Below are 20,079 nucleotides of genomic sequence, written 5' to 3'. Positions count from 1 at the left end.
CTCATATCCCCACCTATGGATTTTTTTCTAGAATTTTTGGTCGGGCCAATTAGTACAGTTTATTAGTCAAAGTCTCCCATGTTACAGGGGTCGACTACACTGACCTTTTCCCATTACGACTGGGATATCTCTCTGCACAGAGCTTCAATACTAATGCCGTTTGTTTCTATGGAAACTAGACTCAGAGAGGAATCCATACATATATGGTATGACCCCTAATTATCTCTGGTAAATTTATAGTGAATTTCCAAAGCGGAACAGTGAATCCAGAAACTGTTCTGGCCCTGTTCCACAAGAACCCGAATATCTCTTTCTGTACTGTTCCTATAATTGTTTCGTTACTTCCATATGAAAGTAGATTCATCAAGGTTCGATTACATAATTTATTCACTATTTAATTCCAGTCCTACGAATTCTTGTGATTTTTCCAATCCACACCACTGCTGCTATCAGCTTCTGTTTTCAAAGTGAACCTTACCTAATTTGGGGTTTCATGGACCAACTAGGGCCTTGTCATACATAAGCCCACATATGATCATACTTAGCCATTCTAGTGGCTGATCATTTGCTCAACACTTCCATTCCAACATAGTTACATCATGAAACCATCTATACATTCATAAATACGAATGGTCTAACGCCATACTCCACTTCTACAAGCCATTTTCGCATGGCTGTACACTTATACATTTCATAAAGTACTCGAAAGACAACAACGGGTAGTCCTATACATGCCATAACAAAATTCAACCAAAATAGTACCCAAAAGAGCCTTTGATAGTGTGGGCGACTTCGACTTCAAGATCCCGAGTCCGATAGCTGGAGAACCAAAAATCTATAAAACAGAGGAGCAATGTAACGAGTAAGCAATTTATGCTTAGTAAGTTTGAGCAAGGAATTCCAGCATGCACAAATAATAGCACACATTTAGCTAAACGGAATATTTCATAATACGCAATTTACCGATATCGAACTTGCTTCACAACATTAACAACCCTTATGTACATACAAAATAAACTAACTTGGCCGAAGGCCGGTAGCTCGTTTATCAACTGAGCGAACATTTATTTGTAAGGGCTCGATTAATATTCAACACATACGTAACATATCCCCATATTGGGATGTTTTTCGAGTATTCGCTGGAATTTTACAGCAAGCTCATTCATTACCAAATCACGTACCTTCGGGATTTAACCGGATATAGCTCCTCGTTCAAATGCCTTCGGGACATAGCCCGGATTTAGTAACTCACACAATGCCTTCGGGACATAACCCGGATTTAACAACTCGCACAAATGCCTTCGGGACTTAACCCGGATTTAACAACTCGCACGTATGCCTTCGGGACTTAACCCGGATTTAACAACTCGCACGAATGCCTTCGGGACTTAACCCGGATTTAACAACTCGCACGAATGCCTTCTGGACTTAACCCGGATTTAACAACTCGCACGAATGCCTTCGGAACTTAATCCGGATATATTCACTTAGCACAAAGCCTTCGGGACTTAGCCCGGACAGCATTCAATTAATCATGCACATTCATATTTCATTTTCGTTTACGAAACTCAAACACAAGGCACATATTGTCCTTGCACATTCGGCTCAATAGCCACACATAGAGCATGATTTAATCACATCGAAATCTAAGCTCTCTTACTCAAGAACTTACCTCGGGTGTTGTCGAACGATCCCGCTAACTATTCGACCGCTTTTTCCTTCCCTTTATCGGATTTATTTCCCCTTTGCTCTTGAGCTTAATCAAACAAATAAATTGATTTCATCATTTAGGCATCAAAAGATGAACACAAGGCACTTAGCCCATATTCATACATTAGACATTAAAGTCTCATACATGCAAAAATCATGCATCAACACAACATATTAGCTAATTTCTTTCCCCTTGGCCGAATATGCTTGTCCCTTTTTGGGGTCGATTTCAACACTTAATACACACATATACACACTAGTAAAGCATCCTCCCCTTTACATCAATTTAACACATGCATTGCTCATTAACATGCAAAGTTACATTCGGCCTTAGTACACATCTTGCTAGCCGATTCTTCTCCATTTAGCAACCAATGCACATATGTGCTCACACAAAAATGCTAAAAAGGAGGTTCAAGAATCATCAAGCCATCATCACATGCATCATTAACAAGCTTCATATTTTGCATGCAATGGCATTAACACAACCTCCACCTAGGCCGAATCTTAACTCATCCTCATGCCTCATCACCACAACATCAAACATCAACCAAGAATGATTCATCCATGGTCAAGTGCCATTTCCATCACATAGCAAGATTTAGACCATGGGTTAGGTAGAACTCAAGCTAACAACTAAAACATGCATGCCTCTCATGGAACATCATCAAACATACCTTAGCCTAGCTACATGCATGGCCGAATCTCTTCACCTTTCTTCTTCTTTCCTCCTTAAAATTTTTGGCCAAGGATGAACCAAAGGATGAGAAAATTTTTCTTTGTTTTTCTTTCTAGTTTTTGGCAAGCATGAAGATGAGAAAAGGATGAACAAAATTCCCCCCCCCTTTCTCTTCTTTAGCTCACGGCAATGGGGGGACAAACACTACACACACATTTTTTTTCTTTTGTTTTCCATTTCTTTATTACCCATACTCCTTATTTTATTCTTCCACTAACAAAACATGTTTCATGACATGTTTTACCCATCCTTCCTTGTCATGGCCGGCCACTACTCTTTAGGGGGGGAAATTTGACATGCAAGTCCCCCCCTTTGTCCACATGCACTAATAGGTCCTCACACATTGACCTATCACATTTTAGAATTTTCTCACATAAGTCCTATTGACTAAATTCACATGAAATCAACCAAATTGAAGCTTGAAATTTTCACACATTCATAATTACATATTCTACACAATAAGTATCACATTCAAACATTTCGGTGACTCGGTTTAGCGGTCCCGAAACCACTTCCCGACTAGGGTCAACTTTGGGCTGTCACACGGGGATTGCATTCATGTTGTTACAAAACATGTTTAGTTGATTCCGACCATACTTCGGCGGTCGAGGGACCAACCCTTTTTAAACCTAAAAACTCAGTAGCACCATACCTCCGTAGTTCTTTAATTGAAGATCGTCGAACCACTAGCACAGGTACTACAGTAGGGGTAGCTTTTGCCACTCTCTGAAGAGCTTCAGGTATGGTACGAAATAAATTCGAGTCACCTTGTCCATCATTATTAACTTTGTTTACATTAGGTTGTTAAGCACCAGCTAAATTAATGTTCGATGCCACCAACTCAGATCCATCTAATTCCTCGGTTGATTTGACAATGATATTAATCTCTTTATCAACTTCATTATTAGATTCATCTGACTTTTTTAACTATAAAACAGAAACAATTATAATCATCATCCAAATCCTAACTTAGACTCGACTCAACTCTGGCATGTACCTCTAGACTCGATTTCGAGCTCTATTTAGTTTGAGAATCGACTAAAGCTATAAGTCTTATACCACTAGATGTAACACCCCTGACCGGTTTCTATCACCGGAACCAAGCAATAGGATGTTACAAACAAAATACTATATAAAACAAACCATTTATGATTTAACATTTAATTCTAATTACAATAAAAACATAAATAATAAATTTATACATAATTCACTAATTTACATATTATACAAATATAATAATTTGGAAACAATAATGACCTATTTGTAATAGCCTAGGCATGAAATGGGTTTAAATAGTAAAAATTTGAAAGTTCTAAAGTTCATACCAATATTGTATCAGTACCTTTTGAAAAATCGATACCAAATTATTATTCTATTTATTACCATAAAACGTACGTATCGATATTTTATGAAAAGTATCAGTACTCAAATAAAAATCAATACCATTTTAACATTCTGTTTATTTTAAAACTGTTCATATGGTAAGCCATCGATATCGGATGCTAAAATATCGATACCTAATTTCAAAATGGTAAATTTTCAACTTTAAAAGGTTAATTTCATGCCAAGTTTACCTATCCAACAAAAGAAAGTAAAATCGCCTATTCAAACACTCAATCATTCCACCAATACCAAACAAAGGCTATGCTATAATGACAAGCTAAGCCTATACTAATGTCTTACATTTAAGCTCAAGAAACAACCATTGACTCTTGTAAAAACTTGCCACTCATCTTCTCATCTAGAACATATTCATCCATACCATAATTCAAGCACTTTATAAGGTCTAATTCAAGTGATTAGGTAGCAAAAAAACCCATAATAAACCAAGAACTATAATATGATTACTTATAATCAATCACAACATAAGCATCAATTCAAAAATCCAACCAACACCACATAAATACACATAACCAACATATACAAATTTTAACTACTACATTCATATATCTCAAAACAAAACACTTTTAACTAGTTACAATTTGACTATTTCTAAAACACATACATATTTACATACCACAAATGACCACAACCAACATTTATAACCTAGGTACATGCCAAAAACCCATAAAAAGATCATTCACCAGTATTTGAGTATGGTATCGTCACTAGATGCCGAGTTGATGATAGATCTACTAGGTACCTAACCTGCGCACGAGAAAATAAACGTATGCTGAGTATAACTCAATCGTGCTTCCATAATTTGAGTAATTAAACAAGGTACAAGCTATTTAATTACACAACTAAAAGTGCAATTCCAGTAATGAAAGAAAGCATATGTATTTATATTACTTCATTCCTCTTTTGAAACTTAATAATCAATTCAAACATAAGAAATTTCAAATATCATCACATTTCTATTTTATACATCTAATATAAATTTTCCAAAATTCACATCCAACTTTATTTTCAATTTCATTACTTTCTTTTTAATGCCCCCTATTAACATGACTTAGACTCAGACTCGGATACGCGGATCCAACCAATACACCAAAGTTTTGGCTTCCAGAGCCTAACAAAATAATCCGTAAAAACAAATTGCACCTATCGCTAGCTAGTAAAATCGACAAATAGGGTGCCTAGCACTCCCCGAGACGTAGTCGTAAAACCCTGAACTTTCCTATCTTATGACATGCCAATTATACCCGACCTTACCCAAACAATTAATAATGTAACGTAATTCATAATTCAATTCCTCATTTTCATATTTCAATTTTATAAATCCAAATAATTCAATCATTTGAATATACACTCATAGCAACATCTTTTCTTTCCACAAAATAAATTTCAATTTCAATAATACTCAATACAATCCAAAACACAAGTAACCAATTCAACCATTCTAAACACATCACCTTAAATTAACTTGTAACTTACCTTAACTCACCACATCTGCAAATGCTCAATACAACAATTTAAATAGTTTATATTATAGAAACACACATCGTAATTTCCAAGCTACTCATTGACAACCTTGCCTTTCCCTTTCTTGCTTGAGTATTCTAGTTCAACGTTAGCTATGAGTTAAACAGATATAATAAATTAATATTTTACATACCATTTCATATTTAACTACAAAATTTATACTACTTTAACATGAATTTCAATTTATTCCTCGAAACCGGTACTAACATAATTTATCAAATATCTTTCCAACATTAAACCAAATTTTTTTAGAGTCCCTATAGGACTTTTTATTACCCAATTAAACCCTTAGTTTCGAATTTAATTATAATTTAGTCCCTAATGCACAATTTCATGAATTAACTTTACAAAGTAGTTTCATTTAACTTCCAACCTTAAAATCTATCCAAACAACACCAAAAACTTAAAATTTTTCTATGATGGCAACTTCTATAATTTCAAATATTCCAAAAATTTCAACACAGGCAAGTTAGCTTATGATCTTAAGGTTCTAAAAATATAATATTTATGCAAAAAGGACAAAAGTTTACTAACCAATTTGAGCTTCAAAGATTAAATATTAATGGCCGAATGTGCTTCTTCTCCTTCCAAGTTCGGTATGCAAGAAAAATAAAGCTTAAAATTTGTTTCTCTTTCCCACTAAGCTATTTGTTTCCTATTCTTTGTTATTTCATTTTCATTTTTATTTTAACATGACTTACTAGTTAAATATTACAAAATATTTAACATATAATAAATAATATCAATCATAAACATCTACTATCAACAACTTATATAAATAATGATCTATTTATTTAATAAGTCCCTTACTCCAGTCTTGCCATCTAATGTAATATTAATTACTACTTTTACAAATATTTAATTTAGCCCATGTACTTAATTTGAACACTAATTCAACAAAATTATCTAACATTCAATTATCTTCTAATGTAATTCCATAAATATTTAATAAAAATATTTACGAGCTCGGTTTACGGAAATAGAGTCCCGAAAGTACACTTTTCGACACCGCTGACTTTCGGGTTGTTACACATTGTTCCTCGTAAATGGGCAATAAGTGAAGTTATATTGGCGAGGAACAAGGGACAATGAAAAATTTCAAGGTGGTCTACTATCTTGTTTGTGAAACATACATTGATTACATGGATGAACAGGTTATGGACAATGATGAGGATCTTGAAAAGGCACATCAAGCTATTGTCGAGGTCTAACTATATCCTAGACTTTGTACTCGTGGATTTTTCATGTAACATGATGTGTTAATAGTTGTATAATTTGAACATGAACTTTTGATTACTTCTTTTGTTTAGTTCAGATGTAAATAGTTGCATGTTTAATTTTCAGAACTCAGTAGGGTAAACGTTGAATACTAGGAATTTTAGATTATAGTTTTGTGAGTTTTTGGACATCAATATAGTGAAATTGCGATATCTAAGGAGGGATATCGCTATATATTTGATAGATTGAAAGGGAGGCCAAATAACTTTTGGATATTGCAACACCTACCACTGGATGTTGTGATATCCCTAAATTTTCAAAAATTTTAAATTTTCGCCAACCTAAGTGGTATCGCGACATCGGTCCCTCGATGTCGCGATGCTGTCGACAGACTTGAGATTTGGGAGGGGTCCAACACCGAGGTATCGCAATACCCCCATGATGTCACGATATCCATGTCAGGTTAGGCAATACCCGATTAAAGTATTGCAACCCAAGTGTGTGGCCTATTTTAACCCTAAAACATTCAAAGAACCCCCAAAATCCCTAAATGTTTCTCATTTCTCATTTCTCATTTCTTGACTCACATTACACATCTTTTGTAATTTTTTTCTCTTATCCCTTTACTTTGTTATTATAGTTCTTCTTTGTTCCTTATATTTGTAGGTCTCTCCCTTTTTGCTTGGAAACCCTTACATCAACAAGAAGGCCTCCACCTTCATCATTAACAACGGGTTAAATTTTTTATTCCCTTATTTTAATACATTGTTATACTTATTGTTGTGTTTATTGTTATGCTTATTGTTTTGATACATTGTTATGCTTATTGTTGCTTTTTATACCTTAAATGCCCGCACGACAAATAAAACAAATTAGATCCTAAACTACATCCATTCAATCACCTAGATTTGACCATGAAATTTTTTTTTTGAAAGAGGCTGAAGAATTTTTTTTACACTTCGAAGACAACCATTCATCCACAAAAGTGATTTTGATTCTAGTTCATACTTAGAAAATAAAGTTTTGGATCTCACCCGATTTCATGGGTGGTAGAACTTCTGCCTCTTACCTACAAGTCCTATGGTTATACATGTAGTCTTGGAATTTTATGCCAATTAAAGGTTTATTGAAAGGTGTCAGGTATATGATAGGAACCGGGAGGTGGGCATCTCTCTTATTGACTTGTGTGAATATTATGGCATCCCATTTTATGAAAATGATGATATTGAATTGATGGGCTTAACAATATGTCATACCTGACTAAAAATAAAGGGAATGGGAGCGAGAGGCAAAATTAAGACGGACAATCTTGTTTAATCGTGCATTAATGTCTTCTGTAGCAAAACTTTGGATGAAACTTATTTGTACTCGGGTCAGCCTTGCTCTTAAGGTTCGAATAGTTAACGCTTTTTGAGTTATTTTGTTAACCTCTATTTTGCAAAGAAAGCGTATTTGTTTAGAAACTTGGATTTACCAGCTTATATTGAACTATGTGGAAAGCGACTCATTCAAAATCTATTTTACCCATTGGGTTACAGATTTATGTTGGCGAGCTGGGGTAGTTATAGATCTCACCGAACATCACCATCTCCTCACTATGTATATAATTGGCAATTCAATGCTACGGCACTTCCAAAAGCTTCAAGAGCAACAGAATTAAGAGTGGATTTGTGGTCTGACAGTACATTGAATAGGGCCTAAATAGAATAGATTTTAGATCTGTTTGTGAATGTATTCACTTGTGATGTTCATAGTGTGACATACCTTAATCCTAAGTGGATGATGGACTATGTATGCATGACTCATATATTTTGATGTAAGTAAAGCCTAAGTTCAAATAGATAAAGAACCAAAAACTAGTGTGTTGGGTGTACAAATTATGTAATATGTAGCATCATTCACAATAGTGGAATTCATAACCCAAGAAATGGGTAAATGATATTCTCTCATTGGCATTACATGATAGATAAAAAGTAAATGTGCTCACGGGTCGTTTGTATTTGTGATAAATGACTTGATTCCTATTTTATAGTAATTGAATTTTCATGATTGAAGATGTAATGGCTACCATTAGAAAAAAATAGAATCATATTGGAAGAATGGATTTATCCCAAAGAGATTAAAGATATCCTATAAGGGTAACACACTTATGATAAGGTAATTAAATGAGCACTGATCGAGTAGTTTTCGTAATGGTATGTAACTATAGAGAGCTCAGTCATGATACTATAGTGGAATAACCTCGTGACTAAATGAATTTATAATTAATGGGTGAAAAGATGAAACTTAATTATAAATAATCTAAGTCTGAATTATATATGTCCAATCGGTCCATCCGTTAGCTCGTTCAAACCATAAATGAATTGTATAAAGATCAAATAAACAAAAATGGATGGAAATGATAAAGTTAGATAAATGGGTCACACTTGAAAATGAATGTGTTTTCTCACTAAGTATGGAAATGACTTAATAATTAATTTAAGTTTTTCAATCTATTATTTAATCAAATAATTGAAGTTTGAAAATGGAATTAAATTAATTGGTCATTTTCAATGTATTAAAAATGAAAATTAAATATATTTTGTCATAAATTCTTTTATGGTCAAGTTGTTATGATTTTAATAGAATTATAATTGGGTTGAGAAAATTAATTTATCTAATTGAATTAATTTAATAAATAATTTTTATTTTAGGAAATAGAAAAACTTGTATTGGGTTGGATTAATTTATAAAGTGTTGGGTTAAGAGTTTAGGAAACACATATAATTGGACTCGATATAGGAGAGGCCCAAAACCTCCCATAAAACATATGAGGGGTGGCAACCCTAGTATATTTAACTAGGGTGTACCGACCCCTCTCTCCTAATTAAACTAGGAGACTAGTTTTTCTATCAAATAAATATTATTTATATTCTATTAATTCAACCAGGATTCTCCTACCTCTCTGTTATAACTCTTAACAACACAAGTTTACACAACTTTGAGATATTGTTATTCTACCCAAAAATAATGAGAAATTTATTTTCTAAGAAAAAATTCTATTTTTTAGGAATAACAATTCTACTAGTTACAATTGAGAGATAACAATTTTCCTACTAAAATTAAGAAATTATTTTTGATTATGTGTTTGATTCATGATTGTTCGAGACCACACTGGAAGCGATTCGTGGTATGAGAATAGAGGAGAAGGTTGTGCGATTGAAAACTGAGAACGACTAGGATTCGTATTGCATAAAGCAAAAATATTTTTTGAGAAACTTTTATTGCTATAAATATTACAAATCGGGTCGATCTTAAAAATTTTAATTTTTCACTGTGACAAAAAGTTATTTATTAAACCGAATTTTTCCAACAAAACCAACCTCCTTCGACAGCGTCCCCTTCCTTCTCCACTTTCATTGATACTGTGTATCAACAATACTATATGGATTGTTGTCATTAATTTTACTTTATATTGTGACTGTAGTGCCCCAAACTCGGTTGGGATAGACCGACCCAAATTTTCAACGTCACATTAGCAATCGAAGTGACTCTCTGTTAAAACATCACAAAGCATATCAACCAACCATGCACACCACGTATTTGCAATATGAATTATTAAAAATAGTCCTAGATACATGCCTTTCTAAACACACCATAAACAAAACATCAGGCATAATAATTTTATTTTTTTAAGTCCCAACAAACCCATCTTATGGTGAACACATACCAAGAACCCCCAAATAGCTTAGCGAGCACAAGCTCGCGACCTACCTGCGACACCCATCTCGCTTCTAGCCCTGCGAACCCCTTCACTAGCGAACTGGACACACACATCACTTTTTTATTTTGACAGACTTCCCAGGTGGACAACACACTCATAAACCCCTTTTGGTGAACTCACTTTTATCTGGCAAACTTACTCTCTCGGTGAACCTATGACTTTGACATGTTAACCTACCCTGGCGAACACATGGTCCTGGAGAACTCATCCAAGTGGCGAATCTACACTCTGGCAAAGACTAGGCTTTGGTGAGTACTAACCTTAGCAAACCCCTTTAAGATGGCAAACCCACCCCTGATGGTGACATTGAGTTATGGTGAGGTCTTTTTCCCCTTTATGACCCCTAGCTTGAAATATACAACAATAACTTGCAAGTTTTTTTTTTAACATACTACGATCTTTGTTTCATGCTTATCAAGTTGTTATTTTAATTCAAACATACAAGTGGTATGAAAGCATACCTTAATTTCTGATGTTCCCTAAACCTGCATAAGTTCGTTAGCTCATAGATTTGAATAACATTTAACATGTATAGAATCCAATCAAGCATGCACTCATCCAAGCAAATGTAAAGTCCAAAATCCAAAATTAAACAGTTCGTATTGTTCGTTTACAACTCGTAAAAATTTATTTAAAAATCTAAGTCTACTTTTGATCCTGTGGGACAGTCCCACACACTTTAGGGTTTGAAAACATGTCGCATACTTAGAAGGATTTGCCTTGCGATGGATCACCGGGTTGTCACACTTCACCACAAGTCCTGCTAACTACTTATCTGCAAGTTATATGGAAATAATTGTGATCTTATTGAAGCTCAGTGAGTGCTCAGGCATACATCACATACAAACACTTCAAACATACTAGCAATTAAACATGCTTCAACCGTTCATATAATATACAATATTCATACACTATATGGTATTATATTGGCAATTTTGTGACTGTGAAATATAAACATATTTATACGCATTGGATAAGTGAAACTCAAAATCACTCCAAATTACTCAAAGAGTCGTGCACTATCTCTAATAAGTGTAGCATGAGTGCTCACAATCTCCAAAACACTCTACGCTATCTACGGTGAATAAAGTTATGCTTGACATTCCCTTATCTCTCCAACACTATCTCTGGCCCATAATTCATAGTAAAAAGAGTGAGTACTCACAATCCTATGGCATATGAATGTATCCAACAGTTTCAAGCATTCAAAATGCCAACATATCATTTTTATCACATTAATTATGCACAAGTAGAAAAAGGATCGTAACACCGCAAAGCTCACAAATAACAGTTCACATAACACTTGATCATGCTCATATGCATTTAAGATTCGCATATAATAAGGGCTCACATGTATTATGTGGGTTCGCACATATCATGTTGTTCTCATGTTTCATATAGTTCACATGAAACATGTAGATATAAGGGTTCTCATGACTTACTTGACCTTTCAAGTCTCGTGAACTTGTGTTTAAATGCAATACACGAAAGCATTCATCCGCGGTTCGTAACTATTTGTTGAAGTCACGCCACCTTTTGCTTGACCTTATCCCTACTTGATGAGGCCCCTCCACTACCTTCAGTTTTGCACAACAACACACAAATTACTTAATGTTCTAAATAGCCGGAGTAACTACCTACGATTTAGCAGCTCGCCATTCTCCTAAATTCTAGCAAGCTCACCTCATAGTGTTTAGATCTCCTAACTACTTCAATCAATCTCAATTAAATTCTCTATTTTCACTTCCTAACATCATATCTAGAGCCTAATTACAAATCTAGACCTAAAATTATACTAATTTCATAATTCAACATTTTTCAAAAACTCACGTACATTTTTAACCTTTTGAATGAAAAACCATTTGATTCGTGAAAATTCTTTAAAGAATTATTAAATCTAGTTTATAAACCTTTTATTTATGTCAAATTGAGTTGAAAATCATTTTAAAATCATCACTTAGGTCTCCAATATGAGATTCATCATTTTTATGTAAAATCAAGCTTTAAAAATCATAAATCCTATGTCTTCTTGCTTAAATCTATAAAAACCCAATTTAAAATCACACTTTAAATGTTTAACCTTGAGGAATCAGAATGTTTAGCTTTAATTTGAAGATCACCATGAAATTGAAGCAATTTGAGCAAAATGAGCTAAATTTTAATAGAAAATTGGAGAGGAAAGAGTGAATTTCTTTTGAAATTTATGAGGAAAAAGGTGTTTGGAAGCTAGGAAAAACAAAATGATGAAGGAAATTTGAGAGAAAACTCTTAAATCTAACAAACTTTTAACATGGTTGAAAGTATGGAGGCAAGGGACAGTGGGTGGTCTTATATAGCCAACCAAAATTTAAAATTTTGGCTACTTACCCCCAAGCCCCCTCCTATTGTCTCCCTTGTTTTAATAACTCCTATCTCAATTAAATCTCTTAATTTACACATTAGACCTTTAATTTAACTACTATTCTAATTTAATCCTCACTAATATGTTTTTATTAACCCATTATATTTATTATTATTACCTCATTAATTATTTTATGTTAATAATTTCTAATTCTTACGACACTAAACCCAATATCTCACTCGAGCCCACAATTAAATTACTCGATTCTACTAATCCAATTTTCGAGGTGTCACTGTGACAAAATAAATATATGTGCTAGGCGTAATGTCTTTGTGTAGAATATTTTTGTTACAACTGTTTTAGAAAATGTAATTGATTAGCTTAATAAAGGTGAAAAACTTAATGGAGAAATTTTTGAAATATGAAGTATGAAAATCCAGTATGTTGTAGAGGAATAAGAAGTTCATTCGGTTTTAAATAATATTTTGGAAGAGCCTGGAGATGGGAGTGTGACCCAACATAAAAGGCATCAAGAGATTCTAAGAAAATGAAAAATTCCATTACTAACATAATCACATTATGTTGCTAAGTAGTATGAACAATGACATCATGCATGAGTAAAAAAACCATGAGACCGTAAAAAGAAAAAAAAAGTGAATTGCTCTTAAGGTGAAGTTTGGTGGCATATCAATCAATAAGCTCAAAAAGCTTATAATCAAGTTTGACACTTACAAGAAAAGACCTGATCATATTATGAGGCAACATGTAAGAAAAATATCAAACATGATAAGTAAGCCAAAAGATGCAAATCACACTATATATGTATGATGAACAACAAGTTTAGACACTTATTTGGTCCTTGTTACATGTCTAACCATTAAGTGGAACTCCGTACGTGCCTATATGAAACCTTTTGATTTGGGCGGGTGTTGTTACACATAATCTGGTAGAGGTACCTTCGCCGTACAGGAAGCCTCACTAATGACCTACCCTTCCATAGAAACTACTTTGCTTTTTGCATGCTTCACTTGGAACCAAAGGTACACCTTTAAACCACCTAGGCAACTCAACCATACCAATAGGATGGTTGTCCCTTATCATCTACAAACCTTGCAACCCGGTCACATCACGTTACATTGCCAACCTAAAAAGAGAACCATTGAATGATAAGCCACTTATTAAAGGACATGTAGCATATGGAAGTCAACCTTTATGTATCTCTCTTGACTCTATAACAAAAACTTTCTCCGTTCCTCTTCCACCCTCTTTTTCAATAGCTCTCTCTTTTTGAACTTTCTTAGCCCACTTTAGTACCTTAGTCTCTTCCTCATCTCTTCATGTCTCTCTATCCTTAAGATGAATCATCATCTCTTCTCAATCACATTTAGCCAACAAATTCAATTTACATACTTGTCTAAGTTCAAAAAAGAACCCACAACAATTTGTAAGAGATTTTATAAATAATGGCCTTCACTTAAGCCCATTTCCTAAAACATAATTTTTTTTAAAAGGTGAAAAGATTTTATCCATAACTGTACGCATAAATGGACCAATACAAAACTTTTATTGTTTTCAAATTGAAGTAACCAAGTAGAGAATGAAACATATTTCAATAACAGGATGATTTTGAGAAGATCGAGAGAAAAGGAGTGGCAGCAAGCAATGGAGCACCTAATGTTTGTAGTAAGATTTCTTTTTATTGATTGTATCACATTACTCAAAGGCACAAGGATCTCAACCTTATTATTAAACAACTTCACTGTTGTGTTGCAATCACCCTCGATGATCAATATAAAATCCTTACTCCACTTGGACGTAAAAAATGACATGCATGCTTCCTTAATTACTAACACTTTTGCACTAGAGGCATCAACATTAACTTCAACACTCGTAACTGTGGTGCACTCCATCGAGTCAAAGGCCTCACCCTTTTTATATTTTTTCTTCAATCTAAAACAATTAGAGAACTAATTGCCAACATTTTTGCACTAGAGGCATCAACATTAACTTCAACACTCCTGACTGCAATGCATTCTATCGAGCCAAAGGCCTCACCTTTTTACACTTTTCTTCAATCTAAAACAATTAAAGAATCTGGAATTATTATCTTCTATAAAGGTTTTAATCTCAAGCCACCTAGTTGTAAACCACTAGACCAACCGACTAGCATTAACAAATTTGATGTTAAAGACCATATCATTTTGATTGTGGGATCAAATTAACCAAGCAACAATGACAAAAGCTACTTTTTCAAATCTTATCACTCACTGTATGAAGATGAGCCTACTATCAAGCAAGGAAAGCTAAAGTAGGCTCCATAGGTGATACCCACTTAATACTCCATATATTGCAAATGTGTTGCTAGATCCTCTAGTTACACTATACATTACAAGCAAAGAATGAGTGTTGTTTCGTTTTGAGCTCACTACGATAAAGGGGCAACAAGCCGAATAAAATGATATAATTCATCACTTTTCCATCTCACATTGGTAAGTCATCTAACTTTATTTTACTTTGTGGCAAGTAAAATAGTAGCGCATTCAATCTTTTTAGATAAATATTAAAACTATACATGAACTTTGAACTAATGTTGAATGTTATACATGAACTTTGAACTAATATGCAATGTTATATATGAAATTTAGATTAGATTTGATTTAATTTTACAAATCACTAACAATATTATCATATTAGCATCATTTGGCATTGATATATTGCATACACAAACAATTATACTAATCCAATAAGAAAATAAATGTATACAATTGAATCAAATTAAAATTTCATGTATACATATGAACCACAATTCAAGTTTCATGTGCGTAATTGCACAAAATCAAAATTCATATATCAAATTACATATTAAATTAAAATTCATGTATAAATTTAAATTTTTTTTTATAATAGAAATTTGAAATTTGATTGGCTTTCGTTTATGGATAACGTTAGCAATAAATACTAACCATTTTTTAAAGCAAAATATTTTTATAAAATCCCTAAATCACCTATGCTATATTTATACTTTTTTTTAATAGAAATATAAATACTTTAGAAAACAGAAAATTCAACCGTTTTCAAGTTAGGTAAACTTCTTTTTTTTTCTTGTTTTTCTGCGTAGAGTCGTTAATAATCACACATCAATAATGGATTTGTTACAATTATATTAAAATATATGATTACATAGAATCAAATTTAGACATTGAACCAGTTCAAACGTAATTTTAGAAATTTTCTTTTAAAAATCAGTTGAATCTCTCATATATCAGTTATATTCAAGATTTATTTGAAATACAGTCACAATAATCAAACCTTAATTGACAAAGGGAAAATAGAAATAAATCCTTACCTTTACAACTGGATTAAGACTTGTGGGTTACTCATTTACCATTTTAGTCATCTCATCCAGAATCTTTAATAGATCTGAAAATTGATTTAAAGAAAAAAAAAAAGGAAAAGGAATTAAGTAGATAAGAAAATTACAAAGTGGCAGACCACCCAAAAATTAGTTAATCTAATATCTAACAATTGATGCGATTGAATTAATCTACATTAAGATGTGGAAGCTTGCTTGCACCTTCATCGCGACATGGCATTTGTGAGCAATTTGTTCCAGTCTCCACCTGCTCCTGCTTTGCCGAAATACTTGGATCTCCTATATCCTGCAAATATATAATCATTCCTTCCATCTCACTTCAAAGTATTATTCGCCATGAAATGGATTAAATTTCCAATAATGGATAGGATTTTGACTCTAAAAGATTCATGTGATTTGCATAGATAATGTTACACATTATATAGACATTTTTTTGTGTGAATCTTATAAGTCACATCTCCATTAATTGAGGTATTTTCCTATCGTGAATTTTTTAAGAATATTTTCAATGGAAATAGAAAACAAACCCTAAGAACAATACTTCATATTGTTGGAGATTCAACCAATAGTTCAATAAACGTCCTTCTGAAAATTTTTCACGAAAGAACTGACCTCTCAACAATTATTATCTTCATTCTTAGGAAAAAAAAAGTAACAAATATCGATATTCAATTTGTTAAATATAACCATTTTTTTTAGAAAAAGAAATATAAAATATTATTAAGAACTATTATACGAATGCAACCGAATTACTAAATGGACAGTGACTTTGACTTGGTATAATTAGAATTTTAGTTTCATTTAAAGGCATTTTATTTTTTATTTTATTTTATTTTATTTTTTTTTGCTTCCGCCTCTCAAATTTTAATATTAATTTGACCTTTTCATCTCATAATGAATGAACTGAGTTAAAAATCGAATTTAGTGCTTAAAAAGTATCTACCTTAATAAGAGGGAATGATGTAGGAGAGGACATGAAAGCAGAAAGGAGCTCCGTTGAACTGTAGTTGTGATGCCATGATGGAAGACCATCGTTACTTGAGGTGGTGGTGACATGGCAACCCCCCATTTCACTCATGTTTGTTCCATGTCCCATCGGGTCATACATCGTATTCATTGATGATTGATTCCTATACATACATATATGAAGATAAGAATTTAAGCCTAACCCTTTTATTATATATTTATATGGGAATTGAATGGTATAATTAGTATACCTAACAGGAATGCAAGGAGATTCAGATCCTGCACAATACTGAGTTGGGTTTTGGGATTGTCCATTGTCTGGCAACCAACCCACCATGTCATTTCCAAATGAGTTTGGCATCCCTTCTTGTGCATCCAAGTACATCTACATTTTTATACGAGTTTGGCATGGACTAATTTATACATTTTTTGAGTAAAAGAGATAAAATATAATTTAAGACCTCTATAATACTTTTACTTTCATATTTCATATGTTTGAGATTAATTTACCTGTACACTGGATGGATCAGTGAAAGAGGATAAATGACTCGTCATGAGATAATTCTGCAATATCATTAATTTAAAAATAATCATTACTTGAAAACGCTAATTAAAGAAAGAGTTTAGAATTAATTAAAATAATATTAGTATAATCACTTAATCCATAAAGAGATAGATATGATATCAACCTTTCTTTGAGTAATACGTGTTAAAACTTGTTCAAGGCTCTTCTCGCACGATTCAAACTCGGCCATGGATGTGAGTGTTGAAGGCTCAGGCTCATACACCCTTTATACAATTCAAGTACTATAATTATTCAATTAAAATAATCATCAAATGGAGTAAATTAAATTAATTCAAAGCAATATAGGTAATTAATAGTATAATAAGTCTCCTAACCTTAATTGCTCCTCAGCCAATTGTATTTGTTGTCGTAAATTATTGATTTCCCGTTGAAGTTCCTATTCATATTTCTGAAGGGCTTAATTATATTATTAAGCTTCATACAAGAGAAAGAATATTAAAATGTGTACCTCAACATTTGAGTTAGTGGTAGTATTTGTAGTAGAACTGCATAGAAACATTAATTGAGATATCAAATGTCAACATATAATAAATTTTAAATAAATATTAATATCATGTGTTTTAAAAGAATATGAATATGAATGATAAAATTTTATATCGGAAAGTATAAACTTCGATTCCGATTTAGAAAGAAGATTGGGTCGGAAGAAAAAACCTTGCAAGTTGAAGAACAAAATCATGTTCAGCTTGAAGTTTCTTCAAGGTGCTTAGCAAAATCTGAAACATAAAAAGGAAGGGTAGAAATGATGAAATATGTTATATTTGGAGCCATATTATAACTAATGTCAAATTACCTCTTTATTCCGTACCAAGCTGCAATTAAAAAAAGAAAAATACTAGTAAAATATCAAGAAAAGTTAATATTCAAATTCAAATTTTAATATCTGCAAAATCTTTTATCTTTGTACTCGAAAAAGATTTATCCTTTAAATCAAAATCCCTACCATCCTCTATCTTGATCAGGTAAATTTATGTATCGGCTAAGCACATCTTCAATTCTACAAAGAGTTAGAAAAAAAATGATAAACATGAACAAACATGATAGTTGTAATTCAATAGGATGCAATTTGTAAGGGTACCTTTTTTTGCCTGAAAAATGACTGACACGACCAGAAGGTGAGAACATGATGAGAGCAATTTCGATGTCGCAAAGGATGGAAAGCTCATAAGCTTTCTTGATTAGTCCATTTCTACGTTTGGAGAATGTGACTTGTCGATTGGTATCATTCTCGATTCTTTTAATTTGAAGTTTAACACGACCCATGAAATGGAAGATGGAAATTTAAGATGGATAGCGAAAAGAGAATAAGTAGTATGTTTAGTTTTGGTATAGGGAATTGTAGGCTTTGGGATGTTATAAAGGGGTGATATTATGATATAGTTGAAACTGAAGAGGTCAAAATAGAGATACCGAATAAAAAGAAGCAGAGCATAGAGTGAGAGTCATAGCTAGAAGAGTGGAAGAGTTTGTTTTCCAAATAGTAAATGGGCGAAATTATCTCCCTCTCTTTCATATCCTTAATTAGATGGTTTGTTTCAATGCTGCTACTTGAATAAGATCCTATTCAACTAACATCTTTTTTTCTTTTCTCTCCTCTCCTATTTTAAACATTTTATCTTAACATTGGGGTAACAGGAGATACAATTTCACCTGCCATTTTCGTAAAATTCACAAAGGTTTGTATGCCTTGGATTCACCTTGCTCTCTCTGCTTGTCTCAATTTGAATCTTAATTAAATAATTTAAAAGTTTTTTCATTTAATTAAAAATAACAATTTTAATATGAAAATAATTTTAATATTTTTATAATATATGAGGAGTAAACTCTAGTTGTTAATTTGAGAAAGATTGACTAGTTTAGCATTACTTTTGAGAAGTGTTTTAGAAAAGTGATGTTGATAAGTATTTTTGAAAAGTTTGGTTTAAGATTCAAGTGTTTAGTATTACTATCCAAAAGTGTTTTTAAGAAAAAAATGTTCATTTTACACCTGGTGTTATAAAGTAAAAAATAAGCATTTAAATAATGTTCAAATTAGTTAATATTATGGTATTTTTAATAAGAATATAAAAAATAATTTATTATAATTTGTTATTAATATTTTAATATATGAAAAATAAATTTTAAATATTTTCTAAGCAATTAACTAAAGAAGGGCAAGTACCATATGTTAGAGGAGTGAAAACATAATTAAATTGTTAAAAGTACTTTTGGAATAGAAAAAGTTAAAATTTTTAATTTCTCCATCTGAGAAAAGTGCTTTTAAAAAGCCAAATGTTTTCTTCAAAATTTGTTTGTTTAACATTCCTTTTGTTTTAAAAGTGCTTTTAATGTCAAAAGTACTTTTAAAAATCACTATTAAACACAATATTTTAGTAATTTAGTCAAATTCCAACTTAAACATATTGGAATTGATTAAGGCATCAAAATCACAAAAAATAAAAATAAAATCTTACAAATG

At 32.5% G+C, this 20,079-nt stretch overlaps 1 protein-coding gene across 3 annotated transcripts; it reads right to left on the bottom strand.

Annotated features, from left to right (window-relative positions):
* Window positions 1-10,924: 10,924 nt before the first annotated feature.
* On the bottom strand, window positions 10,925-18,989 carry LOC107939155 (agamous-like MADS-box protein AGL104). 3 transcript variants are annotated; one of them, XM_041081823.1, is made up of 13 exons: window positions 18,700-18,989; window positions 18,565-18,618; window positions 18,415-18,433; window positions 18,276-18,337; window positions 18,070-18,106; window positions 17,936-17,997; window positions 17,725-17,824; window positions 17,546-17,599; window positions 17,287-17,420; window positions 17,013-17,199; window positions 16,271-16,355; window positions 16,043-16,116; window positions 10,925-11,130 (listed from the first exon to the last, which is right to left on the bottom strand). In XM_041081823.1, the coding sequence occupies exons 1-12, from the start codon at window positions 18,882-18,884 to the stop codon at window positions 16,070-16,072; spliced, it is 1,026 nt and encodes a 341-aa protein (XP_040937757.1). In that variant the 5' UTR covers window positions 18,885-18,989; the 3' UTR covers window positions 10,925-11,130; window positions 16,043-16,069. The 3 variants fall into 3 exon arrangements, with proteins under 3 accessions (XP_040937757.1, XP_040937758.1, XP_016727929.1); XM_041081824.1 differs by lacking the exon at window positions 10,925-11,130 and adding an exon at window positions 13,406-13,840; XM_016872440.2 differs by lacking the exon at window positions 10,925-11,130 and having other exon boundaries at window positions 15,975-16,116; window positions 18,700-18,988.
* Window positions 18,990-20,079: the final 1,090 nt, after the last annotated feature.

The sequence above is a fragment of the Gossypium hirsutum genome, chromosome A11, assembly GCF_007990345.1.
Source record: "Gossypium hirsutum isolate 1008001.06 chromosome A11, Gossypium_hirsutum_v2.1, whole genome shotgun sequence".
Lineage (NCBI taxonomy): Eukaryota > Viridiplantae > Streptophyta > Magnoliopsida > Malvales > Malvaceae > Gossypium > Gossypium hirsutum.
This window is presented reverse-complemented; position numbering and strand designations above follow the sequence as displayed.

Bases quoted from the DNA above. Each gene is read 5' to 3' on its own strand.
- LOC107939155 (XM_041081823.1), bottom strand. From the start codon at position 18,884: ATGGGTCGTGTTAAACTTCAAATTAAAAGAATCGAGAATGATACCAAT. The intron at 17,600-17,724 runs GTTGATATCATA...ATGATATTGCAG, and splicing joins CACGTATTACTCAAAGAAAG to AATTATCTCATGACGAGTCA. The intron at 16,117-16,270 runs GTGCAAGCAAGC...ATCAATTTTCAG, and splicing joins AATGCCATGTCGCGATGAAG to ATCTATTAAAGATTCTGGAT.